The sequence below is a fragment of the Cornus florida genome, unplaced genomic scaffold, assembly GCF_030987335.1.
Source record: "Cornus florida cultivar Cherokee Brave unplaced genomic scaffold, ASM3098733v1 CherokeeBrave_3.0.0_Hap2_Chr07, whole genome shotgun sequence".
Classification (NCBI taxonomy): Eukaryota; Viridiplantae; Streptophyta; class Magnoliopsida; order Cornales; family Cornaceae; genus Cornus; species Cornus florida.
In genome coordinates this window covers 989,096-1,009,738 of record NW_026775577.1, presented here as the reverse complement: position 1 = coordinate 1,009,738, position 20,643 = coordinate 989,096, and the positions used below count along the sequence as shown (strand labels likewise).

The following is a 20,643-nucleotide window of genomic DNA, read 5'->3' as shown; positions in this document are numbered from 1 at the left end:
ACTGTGGTTTATTACCATCGAGTATCTAACCTCCTGCAGAAGAAAATGTGAAGAACCAGATCATGAGTGAAGAAACAGTTTTTAAATCTCAAATTTGTAGTTTTACATCAGTCGAGGAGGATTGCCAAAAAAAAAAATTTAATTATTATGAGAGAAGTCGCTGACACTTGCACGTGTGGATGTCTCCAAATTGTGTAGATAAGTTCTAAAAACGGTGAGTAAAGGGATGCGGAGATAGCGAACGGCCTACTAGTTAAAGTTTGGAAATTTCGGATAATTTCAGTGAGACAAAAGGTGTTCTAGAAATCTGACACCAATATCTCAACCAAAGTATATGTATGTATACTTTATATATATATTGAGTGAGGATTAACCTATTTATATAGGTTAGATAGTCACAATCATCGAAGTGCTGCCATTCACCATATAGCAACTCATACCCAGTCATTGTGCCATGTATACAAGCAAAATAAAGTTGGAGCAGTGATACTTACACAAACATTTACTGTGAATTGCGTAATGGAATAATTTTTAATTGATTATTTATACAAAATACAATTAAGTGGAGGACTTCACTTCTTTATTTATTGTATAATTGATTAATTAAAAAAGTAGGTCTAGTAATTCAATGTAACTATTTAGTGCAAGAATTATTTTTCATAAAGTTGAGACCGTACAAATTGGTTTCTAATTTCTTATAAAAAAAAGATAATTTATGCAGATAAAAGTTTCTAAATCTAAGAAGCAAACACAGTTCGAAAAACTAACCATTCAAACAAGTAATTAGAGTATTAGGTTTCAATTCTTTCCACCTACTAATCTAACTTCTAACAATTCTTACTTTGTAAAAAAAAAAAATAGCCGTACAAGATTTCACACTCTATTTCCTTTGGAGCAATTCTTTTAAGTTTGTTTTTTTTACCCTCGGATAGTCAGATGTCGAGGAACGAGTGATTGATGCTTTAAAAAGATGGTGTGTGGAACCCACTTGTGTCTCATTTGCAAAGTTACCAAACACGCCGTTAAATCAATAATGAAACAAACGGTGCCGTTTAAAGGAACTCATCAGTCTATTCGGATCTCATCCTCGAAACAGAAACTTCAATGTTCAGATAGCTACTCCTCGCGAAGAAAACATCTCAACTCAGGCTCGATCAGTAGCAGATTCAATACTTTGCTAAGGAAGCACATGTGCGCTCTCTTTCTCTCTACAAGAACTCGCATATGTGTTTGTGTGTGTGTATATATATGTATCCGTATTCGGTCTAATTGAAGCTACTTTTCAGAAATTGGAAACCATCTTCTTCATATTTAGCACTTATTTTGTAAAAAGTTTTAATTTTTATTTTGCTTAACTTGTGTGTGTATTTGTTATGTTAAAAATAGGAGGCATTCGGTTAATCGTCCGCCAACACCAGACGCACGGGATGATCAAGATCAAGAGCCCACGCTTCAAGAAATTATCAACATCAAGGTACCTTGCCCCTTCTATTATGTAAATTCATATATATATATATATATATATATATATATATATAGCACGAGATGTTGTACTTTTAGTTTTTGTCATTCTTTGAAGTTTTAAATTTTGAGATCTGAATGGTTACTTAGCTATGCATCTTTTAGGATTTTTGGACCTTGATGCTTCTGTGTATTAAGATTTTCTATTTTCATTTCCTTATTACCTTTTTGAGCTATAATGAATGAAAAAAGTCTGGGAAAATTAGATTTTTGTGACCAAATATAAATAAAATTGCTCTAAAGTGACCTCAAAGTCGAGAAAAGATGAATACTCACCAAATTTAAAACTTAATTACTAATAAGTGACCTTTCAAGGATAATTTTGTCGAACAACTTAAAAGTAATGAATAATTTATGAAGTCAAAGTTACACTCGACATAATTCCCCAAATTCTCTCCCTACACCAAACATTCATACCTCATCTCCAATTTTTTGTCCATTTGTGTTTTTTATTAGCTCATGCTGAAAGTTGTAGGAGTCAGTATTTTCCTTTTAGCTGAGAAACAACCCATGATCCTCCGTCACCATCATCGTTGTATCTCATCAACAGCCATTGGTAGCTAAATTTCACTACACATTAATTAACTAGTAGTAATGAAAATTTGGAGAATTTGGTGCATTTGTAGGATCTACTTGTGAGGCCAAAAGCAATAAACAACTAACCCTTTATCAATAGCCTTGATGACATGGTCTGATTTCATATATTTGTGCTTGTCAATAACAGAGCAAAACAATTTATGCAAGCTTGTTTCTTAATTTATTTGGCATTATGCCAAAATTTGTAGCCAATCCGCATTAATTTTCACAAAGCCATTAATCTCGAATTTTTTTTGTTTGATAAGTAATAATTGAAATAAAATAGGCGTTCAAGAGGGGAACGCATCCCTTATACAAAGCCATTAATCTCGAATTTGAGTTTGCATTTGCATGGTATCAGGAAATTTTCAGTCTTAGAGTATGTCTGTTGAATCATGCCGAGAAGGAACAATTTCAATTACAAGAACAAATGAACAAAAGAAGGAAATGGTAGATTTATAGTATAAGTTATTATAAGGAGGACATTTACGTAATAAATCATCAAATGGTCACTTGCTTGTATTTAAATTTTAAATTTAGTGAGTATTCATCTTTATCTTTTATAAACTTTATGGTCACTCCATAGAAATTTTGTTTAGGTTTGGTCACTAAAATCCAATCTTTCCAAAAAAGGTTCTTTTAAACACAAAATAAGTACTTATGAGATGCTACTTGAAAGGTGACTCCGGTGCTGTTTGGTTAAAACTTTAGAACAACATTTGGTTTCCTTTCAACAAATATTAGAACAAATATTACTTCATAAACTACTTTTTTTGCTTCAAAAATAAATAAATAAATAAATAAAAATCCCTCTTTTAGTGGTTTTCCTTTAGTAAATATTGGATTGGTGATAATACAAGATAAAAATGAACACAAGGGATTAAATAAACATAGAGTATGAAACTTACTGAGCATTGAATATGGGGTGCACTGAATGAAGTGTATTATGGAATTATATTAATCGGTTGTGTGACTTTGTATGGCTTAATAAATTGGATATTTGGTTGCCTCTATACTCTACAGTTGATTGAGAGTGGGGAAAAGGAACGACTGATGGAGCTTCTGAGGGAAAGGCTCATAGAATGTGGGTGGAAGGATGACATGAGAGCTCTTTGCAGGTTTTTGCCCTTAATTTTCTTTTTAACAGTTTCTGTAGCTTCAATCCTCAATACATGCATTCAGTGTGTTCACATCTTATCAACTTTTGATAATATTTTGGATCCTTTTCCACATGCTTTTACTGTGGCCTTGTTTATTGATCAGTTGTACTTCCATTGCCAGACTGTTTAGCCAAGTTTTTAATGAAAAAAAAGAAGAAGAAGAAGAAGTAAGAAACTCTAATATTAGTAGCTATGCTTGTGTATAATATATATATATATATATATATAAAATAAAAAATAAAAAAATAGTCAATTTAAAAATTAAAAATTAAAAGTTAATTTAGATTTTACCGAGCTTTACAATATTGGTCCCATGATTTTGTAGCAATAATTTTACTTTTCATGAATACGATGGACCTGTTATATAGCAACTGAATGAATCACGATGATCAAGTAAATTAGAATGATTTAAAGATATTTGGATCCTAAATGACTGAAATTACAATCAAACAAAGATTGCAATAATACTTAAAGCAGAGTTCCAAAATTTTGAAAAGAAGTAGTGAAATTATTTTTATTTTTTTAAAAAAAACAACAATGATGATAGATAGGAAGATGTGTTTTTCTGATAGGATCGCTTATTTACTGTTTGTTTGGTTAGAAAAATGTTTTTGCTAGTATATCTCCTACCTTATTAGGTAAACCCTGCATCCATACCCAGTCACCAGAGACAATGTCACCTTCACTTCTCTTCCTCTCTATTAATCAGTCGAATTCTCTTGGCTTTAACAGTTTGTCTAGCATAGGATCTGAATATGCTCTTATTGATTTCACTTTTGTTTGTGTCCTTCGCGTACCTCTTCATTTTTCTAGCACCTTCAGTCTCTCTGCCAGAATACATCTTTGGGGTTCCTTCATGGTCCTAAGTTCAATATTTTTTTAAATTTGCTTTTTTCTGACCTTTCATTGCATTTGTTTCTGTGTTTTATCTTGCCTTCTTAAAATGAGTAAAAATAATCTAATTTCTTTGACTTAGAATTCTACATAATCATTTATCATGATTCTTGAAAAAGTTTTGCTGTGAGGTTTTAATTTTCTTATATGAAATTGTTAGACCTTCGTTGCTATATATTGATATTTAACATTTTTATATATAGGAGAATCTAGCCCCAAGTAGTTGTTGCAAAGCTTCAGTGACTTTAGTTGAAAATCTTTTATTTTTTCATTGATCTTCATGTTTGTGTAGTGCTGTTGCTTCCGTGTGTGGATGGGTGGGTTGTTTGTATTATTATTATTATTATTATTATTATTATTATTATTATTATTATTCCTTCATTTTTTCTTTTTCATTTTTTTTTGGGTTGTGGGGATATATATCATAGCTATACCCTTCTTTAGCTTCACTTATGCACTATTCTTTTGTAAAAGCTTTGTTTTAACTTCTACTAATTTCAATCAAGTTATGATTTGTGAAGAGCACATATGCATATATGAATGGGTGTCTTTTGCAACATTTGCAATCTGTCTCAATTTTGTGATATTCTAGGGCATTTATAAAGAAGAAGGGGAGCAATAATGTTACTGTGGATGACCTAGTGCATGTGATTACTCCAAAAGGCAGAGGTAATTATTTCGTTCTTTTTTTCTTATTTGTAGTGGATTTTGATTGTCTGCAACTTGAGTTATTTGTCTAGTTTTCCTTTTAATCATGTACATGGAAGTAACTAATCACGCCTTTTGGACCGCCTGATTCTTTCTGGCTAGAAAGTTTAGCTTATTTCATGATTTTGAATCCCTCTCCTTCATTGCATGGTATTACAGTGCTTCCTATAAGTAAAATTAACCATCAGCATAAACAATGCAATCATGCTTGATCGAAAGGATGTCATAGTGCAGGTTTATGGTGTAGTGGCGGTAAAAAATTAGTGGGTGTTGGGACAGAAGTAAGTGCATGGTGATAAATAGTGATTTTTTTTTTGTTGATGTCGGTTATCAGTTGTTGCTGTGAGTCATGTGCGAGTGGGAATTTGCTGGCATCCATTCCATTGAAGTCGCTTAAGCAATTTCCCAAACTTGCATGTTAGGGTTTTAAAGGTTTTGAAAGGAATATGTGATGTTTACATTATAGAAATTAAATCGACATATCCTTGTAATATTGATTGGTGATCCAAATGATCTATTCTCTTGGTTTTTTGTGCTGATCCTTTTTTGCAATTTCAGCGGGTCAACTCCCTGATTGTATATTAACCTATTTGGTTGTTTTAGTGGGCAGAGTGCTCGTTCTAATTTTCTTAATCCTTTTGCTTTTGCATTTACATTTTGGCACTAAAATTATCTTGCTGGTTAATGAGCTTCTATCCTTTTATTTATGCAGCTTCAGTTCCTGATTCTATAAAGGCTGAGCTGTTGCAAAGAATTCGAACCTTTCTCGTTTCAGTTGCTCTTTGATATACATTATCAGCTTGATATGACGTGTGCTTGAAGATTTAGGAAAGTCATAATCCTTATGTTGAATGAAATACATTGTAAGATTCGTTGGCTGAGAGGATAAAAGTGACATTTACAAATAGAAGCATGTAACGGGATCAAGGAAAAAGATGTTTCATGCTGCAATTTAAGAAAGTTCAACATTCTGTATCAGCTATGTAAAAAAGCTTATAATATAAAATTTGAAGAACAATTTCGTCTTGTAGATTATTTTGAGTCCCAAATCTCAATTCTTTCGCCCATTGATGTACTTGTCTGAATGTTGTTGGTCTCTTCTACTTATGTAAGTTCGACTACGAAGTATGAAACTATGAATTTTCATGATATTGGCCAAGAATTTGTGCCTTATATTTTCAATATAATTGAACCGAACAGCAGTACAACCAAATGTTGCAAGTCATATGGTGAATGGTACTCTCCACCTCCAGGTATGCATCTGTAAAGACGAGCGACAGTTGAAATTATTATAAATTAACAGCGCTTGCCCAGACTCTTCACAGATTCAAAGTTAAGTGAACAAATTTTGTTATTAAAATCACCACACAGAACAGTAGCAGGAAACTCGGTTCAATTGCACAAAATAGACACACATAACGGTCGTCATCTTTAGAGGACTTCACCATTATACAGTCAGGTGTTCTCGTCTTACAAGATTACAAATTACAACGCTATAAAACACGATTGAGCAGCTACATAAGATACATTTTCACAACACGATTATATTTATTTGGCATATGCCATCTCGAGAAAATTCCCAACCAGACTTTGACTCCCAAGCTTGCGCTCTAAGGAAAATTAAGCCTGAAGTCACTGACAACTGACGTGCACGAACAACTGACGTGCACCATAAAACCTATATAACATTCAGCACATACAACCAACATCTTATGCTGCAGAGTAGATTGATGTAGGTGACTAGACTTTAAAAGCCCGCTCACGAACCACTGACGTGCACCATAAAACCTATATAACATTACGCACATACAACCAACATCTTATGCCACAGAGTAGATTGATGTAGATGACTAGACTTTAAAAGCCCGCTTGTTCACAGAGATCTAACAAGTCCAGGGTCTGCAGCACCAAGCAGAATATGTATCAATCAGTATTGGCACACAAGCTTGAACATCGAGGAACATTAATAATTATCATACCTCTGGGACTGAGAGCTCAAGACGAAACTTGGGACCGTCATAATGGTGCAACACTGGCCGAAAAGCATCTTCCTCCAAGGCCTTGCAGAGTTTCCTAATACGGATCCTTACCTAACATCAGAAAAATAAAAGTGAGAGTCACTTGGCAGCCTGTAAAATGGGAATCCTCCAAACCCTTAAAAAAATGATGTTCAAATCCATCATTTTTACTGTACCTGTGCAGGAAACCTCGATTCACCTTTACATTTTTTATCTTCCCAAGCAGTTGGATCAATGTTGGAACCGCCAAAAGTTGCGGCCTGTAAAAAATCAGTTTGAGAAACAATAGTGTTCTAAAATTTATATAAATACTAAGCCAATTTATATCACTAAAATGTAAAATTAATCAAAGAAAATACACGCAATTTATATCACAAAAATGCTAAATTAATCACAGAAATATACATTCTTTCACTTGCTCAAGAGCATTTCTCTATTAATTATCAAATACTCCGTACAACAGAAGTAAATGGAGAATTGTCTGGAAATCAATGTAACTTAATCATATATAGCATAGTGCTAATCCATTTCCTGGAATTACCAAAACAAAATAATTATGGAACAATACAAAGAAAAACTTATTATAGCTCATCTTGGGGAATATGATAATTTTTATGACCTGCTTAAACACCAATGTTCATAGAGTAATATACATAAAACAGTTTCAATTCAAATACACATTGTCACGAAACAAAGCTTTCCAAAATTAGTATCATCAATTGAAATTCATAGTAGGACCGTAGGAGAAAAGAATCAGAATTTAAACTGACACAGACTACTGCACCTCAAGAATTGCAGAATAATTCAACAGAAAATTTAACAAGTATTTGACAACAAACCTCAAAAATTCCATGCAGCTGGTGAGTAGTATAGTTATAGAGAAATAGGGGTAAGCCCGGTGTTATTGCCCGAACAGAGTCTCTATATCTCGGTGGCAAACCTACAAAACAAGCATATGCACGAATCATTTACTTGTAAGCTGCAACTCCTAATAAATAAAAAACAGAATATCTCTGATCATCATCAGCATATATTGGTACTTCCAAAAACTATCCAAAACATGTCAGATCACAATAATATATACAAGTCTCTTCAAGGTTAGGAAGGAAGGAAGGAGAGAATCATAGTTACCAAATAGTTGCCGCTTCAAATCTTCTTGCATTGTGTCATTGTTACAAACAAAGATGTATCCACCAAGCACCTCATTCCTCGGGAGCGTCTCTGCTGCAGGCAAGGTCTTGAACCTTTTGTCAACAGCACTGTTTGCATTTTCATTATTGTTATTGCTATTATTTCCATTGTTGTTGGGCTCTTTGTTATGGTTGTTGCCGCTATACTTGTTACCAGTGATATTTGCAATAATATTACCATTGCCCTTCTGATACACTGCATTCATATTATAGATACCATTCCTGAAGGGATTTTTATTCACATTTTCGGTCATTTTAGGTTCCAAATTTAACATATTCAAGTTGAGGTTTTCGAATTTGTTATTTTCCTGAAACCCAATATTTTCCCTCATCCTTACTTCAGCTAGGCCTTTTGAGAGATCCAGATTATTCCTTCTCTCCCCCTTGGAAGTGGTCTGCTCAGCCAACTTAGAAGCAGCCATTAACCATTTGCGATCCTCGGAGACTTTTGATTGTCCACGAAGTTCGTCACCCAATTGCCAAAAGGTTTGCATGTTCTCCATGCTCGTAAAATCTAGTAAATTTACATGCACAAGGAATCTTGTAAGAAGATTTCACAACAACAACAATAAAAAGGGGGAGGCAAATTAGTAAACATGCATAAGTCTACCCTCTAAGAATGAGTTATGACACTGGAAACTTAAAAGGAAATCTGTTTAATGGGTTAAAAAAAACAATATTTTAATTATAATTAACCAAATTAAAAGTAAGCCCCTTCAGAATATATTTAGAAAAAGCAACTTTATACTTGCTAAGCCAAATTAATATCAATACTGTCAAATGTAAATGATGAGACAGAAATACCAATTTACATATGTGCATAAACATGCATTTAATAACTCAAACCTATAATTTCAGGGGGATGGGGGGGGAACACTCTTACTCTAGATAAACTTTAACAAGTCTACCCATGTTTTAACAGAAACAAGCAGCCATAAAGGGTAAAAAACTTTAAAAAGTCAACTTAGTTCGAAGAATGAAAAAAAAAAAAAAAAAAAAAATTTAGTCCAACATTCCTTTAAATTCAATAATTGCTAACTAAAAATTGACCAACATTAGTCCAAACCAAGACCTAGCATGCACTAAGCAACTCAATCAACATGCAATACATGAAATTTTCAAACAATTCAACCAAAATGCATCCACTAGAGCATAAGCTGCAGAAAAACACAGTTGACTAACCAAAAAACTATGCAGTTAAGCAAATGATAGCAGCTTCAATTCAAGTCAAAAAGATGAGAATTGAAGTCTTAGATCTAACAGATCAGCCAAAATATTCAACATTCATCAGAAATAAGAACCCTAGATTTTGGGGATCCAACAAAGGTAGAAAGAGAGAGAGAGTACCTTTATCTACTTGCTGCAAAACCCGGAATTTGCGACAGAGATGAAGCTAAAGTAGATTTTTCAGTGGAATATATATACATCTGTAGGCTGAAATGCCCATACCGTTGAAGCTGTATTACATTACTGCCACTTTGATTTTTGAAATTCTTGGCAAAAACGACAAAGAAGCTATAATTGGTTGCCAATTCGACGCGCTTCTAGGTTGCGTGCTTTACACTTGTTAGCACTGTCACATGGCCACTGTGGAATATTCTGTGTGGGGAGGAAAGAGCCGCGTCTTTGATGCGAATGGGGCTACTTTGCCAGTATGGTCTGAGCTATGTGTCTTGCTGGCCACTTGAACAAGTGATCAGAAGTGGAGTGCTGTCATAAAAGTAATTGTGAACCGTTGGATCAATTTTAAAAATCAAAATTACAACGTTAGGTTGATATAATGCCGCCACTAATAATATCCCACAATTATTTTTTTCATAAATTATTTTTTATTAAAAAGTATCACTGTCACTGTTACCTTAATTCCATAAGAATGGACCAATGACACAAATCTTCTCCTTTCTTTTCAATTAGGGATCCCCATGTAAAATGTTATTTCTTTTCTTGTCACAGTTATATTTTGAGAAGAATTAGAATATCAAAATACTATATTTTAGCAATTATGTTCTAATAATACATTTCATCCAAAATACTATTTAAAGTGTATTATTTTCATTCGCCTGCAATATTTTGAGAAACGACACCGTATGAAAAAAAAAAAAAAAAAAAAAAAAACCTCTCAAAGAATTTTTGACAATCTCAAAATATGAGAGGTCTTTTGAAAGCCATTAGAGTGTATTATTTTCACCCATCTGTTATATTTTGACTCTGAGAGGGTATTGAAGATGTTCTAATAGATGTCAATTCGCCTACTATGCCTAACTTTAAAAATTGAAACAAGAAAAATAAAAATAAAAAATAAAAAGGGTGGCCCACTTCTTCTCATCGTATTAAAGGGGTGCGCCTCGCACAATACCAGATGAGAACGACACTAGTGATAAAAATCATCTGACGAAATCATCTAAGTTTACTTTTCAAAATTTTTAACCAATAAATGCAACACATAATTTACTTCCCAGTATCTTGTTTTTAGTCACTCCACAAATATAAACATGCTGAATAAAGATCTCATTAAAATTATGCCAACTCTACAATTTCATCCACATTATGGGGGTAATGTTGTACCAAAACTATATAAACATTTTAAAATAACACTAATAAACATGATGGTGAATTAAAAACTAGCTAGTAATTCTCTTTCGAATAAGCTATTAGGTCTACATCCATTGTCATTTTTATAATTGTAGTGAACCAACTTGAATTTTAACAAAAATAATAAACTAACAGAGGACGAGTCTAGTTGTAATGTTCCCTAAGAAGAAGACCATGGCCTTTAAACAACATCGATCAGTTGTTATCATATATGCATTATTTTTTTTTTTTTGGAAAATATCATATATGCATTATTGGTTTTTCTCTCCATGTGTGTGGTAGGTGAGGTGGGTTGTGGTGTAACAAACGTGGTGTGGTATTAACATCAGAAAACTGCCACGCATTTCACAGGCCTTAGAGAAAGGATGACTTTTGAACTAATTAATTTAAGCTTGGCCCAGAATGGATTAACATCGTATACAGGGCCTAAGGCCACATCCCAAGCCAGCCCATTCTGCTTGTCTTTCATTCTCACTGTCACACCACACAACTAACCTATGTCATCTAAAGAATGAAAATATACAATAAGATAAACACATACAAAATGTTGGATTACTTGGGCCTTTTTTTTTTGGGTATTTAGAAGTCTGTTGTCAATCTGTTCATGCAAGCGAGTCAATGAGATGCTGCTTGTTAATTGAAATTTAAAAAATTATAATACATAAAAAAAGGTAAACTAAAATTAATGCACAAAGGAAAGTTACAATAGGAATATATATAAAAACACCAATAAAAAGAAACATGAATTTGTGTGCTGTAGAACCTCCCTTCCGCGTACAAAAATATATTTCATATTTGAATAAATAACAGTTATTTCTACAGTAACAATGGATAACTACTTCTGTTATAACTTTCTCTCTAAGAAAATATCACTTGTTATTCATTGTTTGTACTTAAATTAGATATTTGGTCTACTTAGGCTTAATCTCACAAGGAGAGAGATCCAGGTCAATAGAAAGGTGGAAGAGACATGACTTGGTTCCTCTTTTAGTCACGTCAGTAATTTTCACGGTTATTTATAGCCTCAAGGCCAAAATAAAATAGATCCTTCCAATAAGAAGTTACTATCTTAATTAGTTCCTCTAATTAAGCATAGTATATACAATAAAGCAAGGGTTAGACCTAGGGGATGACCAAATAATCAAGTGTATAGTGAAGTGACATGAATAAAGTAACAATCAAGTGCATGTAACAGGATAAACATTCTTAATTCATTGACTTAAAAGGTTAAATCTTATAGTAGTATTTATGAAATCATCTTTACATGCATCCAACCCAGAGTCTAAAGACCTCAAACACTATAAATATGACATAGCGTGTGAAGGAGAAAATTTTAAATATTTTATAATAATAACATGAAAGATTTAATTTCTTTTGTAATGTTCCAAATTAATGAAGTCAAAGATATTTTGTTGTTCACTTGTGGACCATGTCCATAGCTCCCCAGCTAACCCATTCATTAAAATTTGGAGTCTAGTTTTCATTGCCATGTTATTTCCCAAAAAAAAAAAAAAAAAAAAATAGTATATTGTATATTTGTACGTAACTAGGTATACAGCATGATCCACTTGTAACGTGTCATCATTAAACGCAACGAACGTGTCCAGTTTGGAGACAATCACGATCACGAGGAAACAAAAGCTATTCCAATTTCTCACAGCGCGCGTGTTTACACGTGTCAAACAATAAATTATTTTCGTATGATGTCGTTCCCTTTCAAGGGACTACTCTCTCAGTTTCTTCTCAAAACAGAAAGAAGCCCTAATTAGTAATTGCAAACATATAGGACTGACTGACTGGTTTAGAATTTAGATTAGATTAGATTTGTTGGTAGCAGAAAACAAACGCAGGCTTATTTTGAATCTGTCGACATGGATGTGCAAAGCGACTTCGATCGCATCTTCTTCTTCGAACATGCTCGCAAGACCGCCGAAGTCACCTACGTCAAAAACCCACTCGATGCCGAGGTTCGTACATATATATATATATATATATGTATATATATATATATTTATATGTCATTGACTCTCTTTATACACATATACATTGCAGATATGAATTTTTGTCCTTGATTTGAATTGATTATAGATCTTCTTACACGAAGAAATTCGTTTTCTTTTTCTTTTCTCCCTCAGAATCTGACAAGATGGGGAGGGGCGTTGCTCGAGTTATCGCAATTCCAAAGTTTTCCCGATTCAAAGAAGATGATTCAAGGTACCAATCTCATCTTATTAATTTATATATATATGTATATATATTTTGCATGCATAGTTCCTGATAATTCAGTTCAGTGGCAAGAGAGAGACTCAAATTTAGGCTCCGTTTGTAAAATATTATCCTGGGAAAATATTTTCTTTTTTCAGGAAAAATATATTTTTTTATTTTTATTTTTAGGTGTTTGGCAGGTTGAGGTTGAGGTCAATTCCATCACGTGAGACTTGTTAAATAGCTTGCCTAAACCTAAAATTGATAAATAAGTTATTTTTATTAGGTTTTAATAGTTTTTTTTTTCGTAAATATTTCACGACAATCGAACACCAGAAAATATTTTCCTAAAAATATTTTATGCTCAAACAGACGGAGCCTTAATGAAGATAATTCAAAGTTTTAGGGTAAAATGAGTATTTTTAAAATTAATATGTTTTACTGATTTAATTATGTTCTGAAAGTTTTGAAAACTGTAGAGTTTGATTGTTATGATGAATTTGCTTATATAGAGGCGATATCGAAGCTGGAGGAAGCATTGGTGGTTAATCCGAAAAAGCATGATGCTCTTTGGTGCTTGGGTAATGCACACACTTCTCATGCTTTTATGACTCCTGGTCAAGATGAGGCCCAGGGTTATTTTGACAAGGCAACTCAGTATTTTCAGCAAGCTGTTGATGAGGTGAGTTCTAATTCTTGACCTGGATGCAGTTATATTCATGTGATACACTTCAACTTGTTGGAATAATGAGTTTCTATTTGTTGTGCATGTATTATATGGAATTTCTAGTGTGTTGCACATTTATATCTATTGTATGATTTTGGAGATGTGACACACAGTTTCTACGAATTGTAGGAACCAGATAATGAGCTTTACTGCAAATCCTTAGAAGTGGCTGCTAAGGTACACATCCGTATCATTCGTTTATTATTTTATTATTATTATTTTTTGGAATTACCCACATTATGTACTCAGATTGTGGTTAACTGTGAGTTAGAACTTGATTTTGTTTCACTGGTGCTGATTATAGTAACACTTAATTAATGATTAGAGGAGGTGGCATGCTTTTATTTTTGTTTGACATCAAGGGTAACTTTGTATTTTGTATGTCAGATAACGTGGAAACCCCTTATTTGTATTTATGACTCTATCAGTGTTTTATGTCACAGGGGTTTGTAATCATATGATTTGTTTTACAATTTCTCTATGTGGTTAACTGGTTTACCTTTTTTATATACGTAGAACAACAAAAAAAGGGCATGATTGTTAGGATTTTGCTGGCTGTCTTTTCTACTTTGGGTTGCTTACGGAGTGAACCTAGATCTTTGAAACTCTTTTGCTTTTCAATAATGGGCTATAAAATGACAAAATAATTTTTCAAGGGTTATATTTTAGAAGCTGCAAATCCTTTGCTTAGTAAGGAATTCCTATATTCTAGAGATCCTGACTTTTCATTATCTCCGCTTATTTGATGATGTATTAAATATTTCCAATCCATTAAGTTTAAGAATGTGCTCCTCTTTTTCTTTGTTGCACAAGTATGTTGTACATATTTTGCCAACTACCTAAGCACATGTCTCTGTCTTGTAACTCTTGTTCTATCTCATAAATGTAAAGCTCGAGTATCGCATATGATTATGTGATGAACTTATTTGTTGTGTTGCCTAGTATACAATGTGTAGCATGGGATGTATTATTATTGTTAAATTATAGGGAAAACAGGGGAGTTTGGTCGTCGGTAAGGGAGTTAGCGCTCTCCTTTCAAGCCTTTTCTTTTATTGAAGTGTTTTTATTTCATTTTATCCTTTCTCTTGCTTACTATTGAACTGATATTTCTTTTTCTTCGCCAAACAATCATCATGGCTAAGTTTTGAACTCTCGATCTCTGACACCTAAGGTTATTCAAGGTTAGCGTCATACTAGCAGCAGGTCACTAGGTCATTGGACATTGAACAGGCCAACACTAAGTAAACGTAGCTTTTGTATTGTGAATAGTTTAGAAGGAAGTTATTATAGGCATGATTTAAACACGAGGGTAATGCCAACTTGAATTGTCCAACCATTCAACTCCCAACCTTGAAGAGCAGTCTAGGCATCCAGATTTGCACGGTGGACAATAACTTGACAACTTAGTATGGTGGTTTTTAATATTAATAGTTAACCAATTCCCATCTGGTCATTGGTGCTCGGAGAAGGAATGATAGCAAGTTCTGTAAGTGTCAAGTATGAAATGTTTTGATTGGTCATTATTGTTTGTTGTCTGCTGAATCAATTTTGTTTATTCTAGATGTGTGGTATTCATAGTTCCGGAACAAATATGTTTTCAGTTTGATCCTATTATTAGCTTGAAATTGTTTTCAAATTCATTGATGAAAATATTTATTGAATTTATAGGCCCCTGAGTTACACATGGAGATCCATAAGCATGGTTTGGGCCAGCAGGCTATGGCAACGGGACCTTCCACTTCAAGTGCAAAGGTAATTTTTTTACGTTGTTCCATACCTTTTTCTGTTTTTGGCTTTTTAAATGAGGATTTCACTGTACATAATGCTGTTATTGGTTCATTAAGTATAATAAATCCAATAAGCACTAGAGTCCTTTAATATATGGTGGGATTGTGGGATAATATTTATTTATTTTTTTGGGTGGAGGGGTGTTTAGCTGTTAATTTGCCTTAGATGTTAACTTTGATGTTAGCTTGTGGGCTATAGATGGTTCAGAGTCAGACAGCTCATGATTGTAGATAAATGGCTTCGTTAAGATTAATAAGATAATAAGAATGGTTCTAGCTGAAGATCTAGGGTATTTGAGTTGTGTTGCGTATCTTGATTTTGTACATGCAGCCATGTGTGCACGAGAGAGACAGAGAGAGAGAGAGGGAGGGAGGTAGAGAAGGCTGATTACTCATTAAAGTAACAAAGTTTTTGTGAGAATGAACTCCTGCCTTAATGTCATGCAACTTCTTTCTCTGTATGCGTGGGTTGGTGAATAGAGTGGGAGTGGAGAGGGTGTTACTTGCAGTTGTGCCTTGGGCTTGTAGGGTGAAGCAGTCTTGCCTATACTATTAATATTCGCTAAGACAACGGAAGGTGACCGATGCACAGTAGAGAGTGAAAGGTTGGAGTTACGTAACAAGAAGGGTTAGCAGCCAGAGAAGGCATATGCCAAAGGTGAATACGAAGCAACAACAGAGAGGATGTCTTAGGCGATTTGATACATTACCGAGCTTCACTGGCCGACTGCTTTGTCGCCTCAATTCTGGGCATGATCAATTCCAATGTAAGAAGGGCTGAGGGTCCCTCTCATTCAGTCGATTGGGGAAGTCCCATCTGAACTACCAGCAGGTAGAATTGATATGCGCCCAGAGCAATGGCGCAATCCAAGGTCCTTTGCAAAGGAACTGCAGAGAGACGTAATGTGAAAAGATGATTTTTTTTTTCCTTCAAATCCAAGTAGTCTGTAGGCTGAAAATGATCCGAGCCAATTAGTAGGCTATTCGAGCTTCCCCATTACTATCTGAGCTCGGTTCGCTTAGCTCGTTTAATTTAACGGGCCGAGCTCAAGCTGATTATCAAGCTTGACGCACAAATGCAACCGTTTCTAAACTTGTTTCAAGCTGTAAAACATTAGCAGAGAGAATTTTGAGAGGGAGATAGAATGAGAGATTTAAAGAGAAAAAGTAGAGAGAAACCCAGCTGTAGAAAGTGGTCGGGGTGGTTTGAATTCCCGAGACCGCAAGCATGAAAGTTAAGAGAGAGTGGGAAAGACAATGCAGATCATAGTATTCCTACTTAAGAACAATGAGTAGAGACTTAAGTGACTAGCCTCAGAAGTGGAAGACTGGAGTCTTGAGTGGCGTGAAGCGTACATGGGAAGCCACCACTAAATAATTTTAATAATTCAATTGCTTAGATATTTTGAATCTTTGACTCTATCTACTAATATAATACATAGCATGATATATATATATACACACACAAATAATATATAGATATATAATCGAGTTCTAACGAGCTTGTTCACGGAGCTCGATTCGCGAACATTTTCCCAAACAAATGAGCCGATCTCACCGTTGTTTGAGATTGGGTCATTTATGAAATGACCTTGAAAAATTGTTAGCTCGGTTCGTTTATTAGTAAACAATCATGAGCTGAACTCTTATCGAGTGAAGCCCGAGTTGTTCGCGAACAGCCCAGCTCATTTTCAGCCCTACCTACAGTTGAAAAAGTGTTGTAGTGGGTGGCAATATTTTTCTCATGCTTGGAGTGCCTTTCAATTGGTATCTTGATGCTCCCGTGATGTTTAAATTTTTTATTTTTTATTTTATTTTTCCTCTTACAGAGCTCGAAGAAAAAGAAGAACAATGATCTCAAGTACGATGTATTTGGATGGATAATACTTGCAGTTGGCATTGTTGCTTGGGTTGGATTCGCAAAATCTCATGTACCTCCACCTCCTCCAAGATGAGCCAATCATTTGTCGTGGGGTCTTTTGTGGAACTACATTCATTAGTTTTTTTTTTTTTTTTTTTCTCTCACATGTTAAAGTTGTCTAACTATTCACAAGTTAATTTTTGACCTGAGTAAATGTTCTTTGCCAATGCAAACTGATCTTTAAGAAATTGTATCCTCTATATGGGATAATTATATATTTTATCTCTAGTAAATTATGGTTAGGAAGCTTTTTTGGATATGCTGTTTTTTATGTGTTGTAATTCTAACTGTTTTTTAGTAGCTTGTTTTCTTCCGTTTTCTTTTCTTTTCGTTGTGTATGGTTGAGTGGGTGCTATTGGTCCTGGGTTGGCTTTGATTATGGAAGGTTTAGGCATCAACCCCATAAAGGATTTGGCAGGTATTATGTACGATTTTGCTTTCCCAGTGCATGTTGGGAGGGAGACTTCCCTCTTTAAGATTCTTAAAGATCTCATTTTGGATTCACAAATATGCCTTGATCTCATGTAGCTGCAATATTGCCACCAAAGATGTATGCATGAGAGTTGGTGGACCTGCACCATTTAACATTTGTTTGCCAGTACTTTATTAGCATAATCTTTTTACATTTGTTACCATATTACCAAGTGAGGGTGAGTCTTGGTGTAAGGCTGTTCCATTGTGATATTGAAATAACAAGTCATGTGGGTGGAGGTAAAACTCTATTTAGTCTCGTTACTCGTTAGGGCTTGTTTTGGTGAGAAATTCTACAATATCTTGGGAGGTATTTTGACAAGTGATACACTCTCCTAATCAAACTATTGAGCCTCGTGCACTGAGTTAGGGTTTGTTTTGGTGAGAAAATTTATAATATTTTGGAGGTATTTTGACAAGTGAGAAAATTTATAATATTTTGGAAGTATTTTGACAAGTGATACACTTCTTAATCAATCCATTTAGAAAACAGAAAGCTTTGATTAGGAGGGGTATTATTTGTCAAATTAGCCCCCATATTTTAGAATTTCTCCGTTTTAGTTAAGCTTATAGTCCTGTTGATAGCTTCAAACATTTAAGTTTAATTTACTCCGAACAGACTCTTGTGGCGCCAAAAAATTCTCCCCAACCAATGTCATCATCGCATTTGAAAACTAAAATATAAGAATCCACCCATAAAGGTACCACGTCATCACCAAAACAGCCTAGACAGTTTCATACAATTTTGAAAATCACCTTCATTCTCGCGCAAGCTTCTCATCAAAATTCAAATCACCCGCTCATATTCTGCATTCAAACCCTCTACTCCCTTTATAAAAATTCACACACACCCCTCATTCTGCAACCAACCCAATCTCTGCAACTCAAAGCACACACTCTCTCTCTCTCACACACACACACACACAAAATGCCGGCACTCCCTGAAGAACCCTTGCTGGCCCCAAACCCAGATCGATTCTGTATGTTCCCAATTCAATACCCACAAATATGGGAAATGTACAAGAAAGCCGAGGCATCGTTCTGGACTGCCGAGGAGGTCGATCTCTCCCAAGATCTCCGTCATTGGGAATCTCTAACCTCCGACGAGAAGCACTTCATCACTCATGTCCTCGCCTTCTTCGCCGCCTCCGACGGCATCGTTTTGGAGAACCTCGCCGGTCGCTTCATGAAAGAGGTCCAAGTCGCCGAGGCTCGTGCCTTCTACGGCTTCCAGATCGCCATCGAAAACATCCACTCCGAAATGTACAGTCTCTTGCTCGAATCATTCATCAAGGATTCGAATGAGAAGAACAGACTCTTTCGCGCGATCGAGACCGTCCCTTGTGTGGAAAAGAAAGCAAACTGGGCCCTCAGATGGATCAACGGCTCAGAATCGTTCGCTGAACGCATCATCGCTTTCGCGTGCGTGGAAGGAATATTTTTCTCTGGAAGCTTCTGTGCGATATTTTGGTTAAAAAAACGCGCGTTAATGCCTGGATTGACCTTTTCAAACGAGTTGATCTCGCGAGACGAAGGCTTACACTGTGACTTTGCTTGTTTGCTTTATGGGTTGTTGAGGATGAAACCGAGTGAGGACCGAGTTAGGAGAATCGTTGCTGACGCGGTGGATATAGAGAGAGAGTTCGTGTGCGACGCATTACCGTGCGCTTTAGTGGGAATGAACGGTGATCTGATGAGTCAGTACATTGAGTTTGTGGCTGATAGGTTGTTGGGAGCTTTGGGATATGGAAAGATGTACGGTGTACAGAACCCGTTTGATTGGATGGAGCTGATATCGTTGCAGGGGAAGACTAATTTCTTTGAGAAGAGGGTTGGGGAGTATCAGAAGGCTTCCGTGATGTCCAATTTGAATGGAGATGGTGGGACCCATGTGTTTAAGATGGATGAGGATTTCTGATGCAAATTATATTTGTGTACTTATTTTTTTACTCACATGGTGGGGGTTGATTGTTTGTTTGTTCAATTTCTTTCTCAAGATATCACAAAAGAAAAAAATGTAAAATTTGCTTTTATTTTATTTTTTTATTATTATTATTTTTTAAGTTTCAAGCCTATTGCATTCAATTGGTGTAATGTTGAACCGAAGGATAACTGAAATTTGTATAGATGTTGATTTTTCTTTTGTTTTGTCGTGTTTTTTTTTTTTTTTTTTTTTTTTTTCTCTTTTTTAGTGCATTTGAATATGAAAATAAAAAACAAAAAATTAATAACAGTAATTACAACAACAAATATGGAATTCATGATGGTTTACATTCTTTTATTAAATGAACAAATAAAAAAAAAAAATTGAGTGTGTTTTTGGAATTTGTTTATTAAAAAATGGAAGTGGTTGATTCTAAGTAGTTTTTTTTTTTTTTTAATTTTTTATTTTTAAAGAAATTGACTTTTGCAAGCTCATGATCGTGTGGAAAGTGTTTAGACTGTTTAGTGCGTTTTGTTTAGTTTGACCAAGTTAGCTGTAGTACTTGTTTATAAAGAAAATAAATAAATAATTGAGAAAAATAAAGTATAAAATTAGAAAAACATGTTAAGAAGTAAAAAAAAATTATATTGCACTAGTTCATAAATGAAGTTAAACTAACTAGAATTGAGCTTGACTTTGCTATATTCATTTGCAATGTTAAGAATGCATTCAAGAAGGAAAAGGATTTAGATGATTTTTATTTTTATCTTCACATTTGATATTTTATCTTGTCATTATAATTATGTTTTTGTTTATTAGGAGTGGAATACTTTGATAGATGATTATAATGTTGTTTTCAAGAGTATCATGTATTTGTTTTATATAAGACGAAAAGTGTAAGATATGTTAGTCAAATATTTAAAATATGTTAATCAAGAGTCAAGATGTG

At 34.5% G+C, this 20,643-nt stretch overlaps 4 protein-coding genes across 4 annotated transcripts; 3 read left to right on the top strand and 1 right to left on the bottom strand.

Moving 5' to 3' along the window:
- Nucleotides 1-1,018: 1,018 nt before the first annotated feature.
- LOC132315649 (transcription and mRNA export factor ENY2) lies at nt 1,019-5,889 on the top strand. Its single transcript, XM_059813988.1, has 5 exons — nt 1,019-1,191; nt 1,387-1,474; nt 3,121-3,215; nt 4,744-4,820; nt 5,572-5,889. Exons 1-5 carry the CDS (start codon nt 1,034-1,036, stop codon nt 5,643-5,645), a joined length of 492 nt encoding a protein of 163 aa, XP_059669971.1. The 5' UTR covers nt 1,019-1,033; the 3' UTR covers nt 5,646-5,889.
- Nucleotides 5,890-6,235: 346 nt separating this feature from the next.
- Nucleotides 6,236-9,530, bottom strand: LOC132315648 (B2 protein-like). Its single transcript, XM_059813987.1, has 6 exons — nt 9,415-9,530; nt 8,009-8,581; nt 7,717-7,817; nt 7,054-7,137; nt 6,839-6,949; nt 6,236-6,758 (listed from the first exon to the last, which is right to left on the bottom strand). Exons 2-6 carry the CDS (start codon nt 8,568-8,570, stop codon nt 6,717-6,719), a joined length of 900 nt encoding a protein of 299 aa, XP_059669970.1. The 5' UTR covers nt 8,571-8,581; nt 9,415-9,530; the 3' UTR covers nt 6,236-6,716.
- Nucleotides 9,531-12,354: 2,824 nt separating this feature from the next.
- On the top strand, nt 12,355-17,556 carry LOC132315646 (mitochondrial import receptor subunit TOM20). Its single transcript, XM_059813986.1, has 6 exons — nt 12,355-12,626; nt 12,795-12,873; nt 13,377-13,546; nt 13,721-13,768; nt 15,260-15,343; nt 17,208-17,556. The coding sequence occupies exons 1-6, from the start codon at nt 12,531-12,533 to the stop codon at nt 17,331-17,333; spliced, it is 603 nt and encodes a 200-aa protein (XP_059669969.1). The 5' UTR covers nt 12,355-12,530; the 3' UTR covers nt 17,334-17,556.
- An 859-nt stretch (nt 17,557-18,415) lies between these two features.
- LOC132315645 (ribonucleoside-diphosphate reductase small chain) lies at nt 18,416-19,804 on the top strand. Its single transcript, XM_059813985.1, has one exon. The coding sequence runs from the start codon at nt 18,699-18,701 to the stop codon at nt 19,686-19,688; it is 990 nt and encodes a 329-aa protein (XP_059669968.1). The 5' UTR covers nt 18,416-18,698; the 3' UTR covers nt 19,689-19,804.
- The last annotated feature ends 839 nt before the right edge of the window (nt 19,805-20,643 follow it).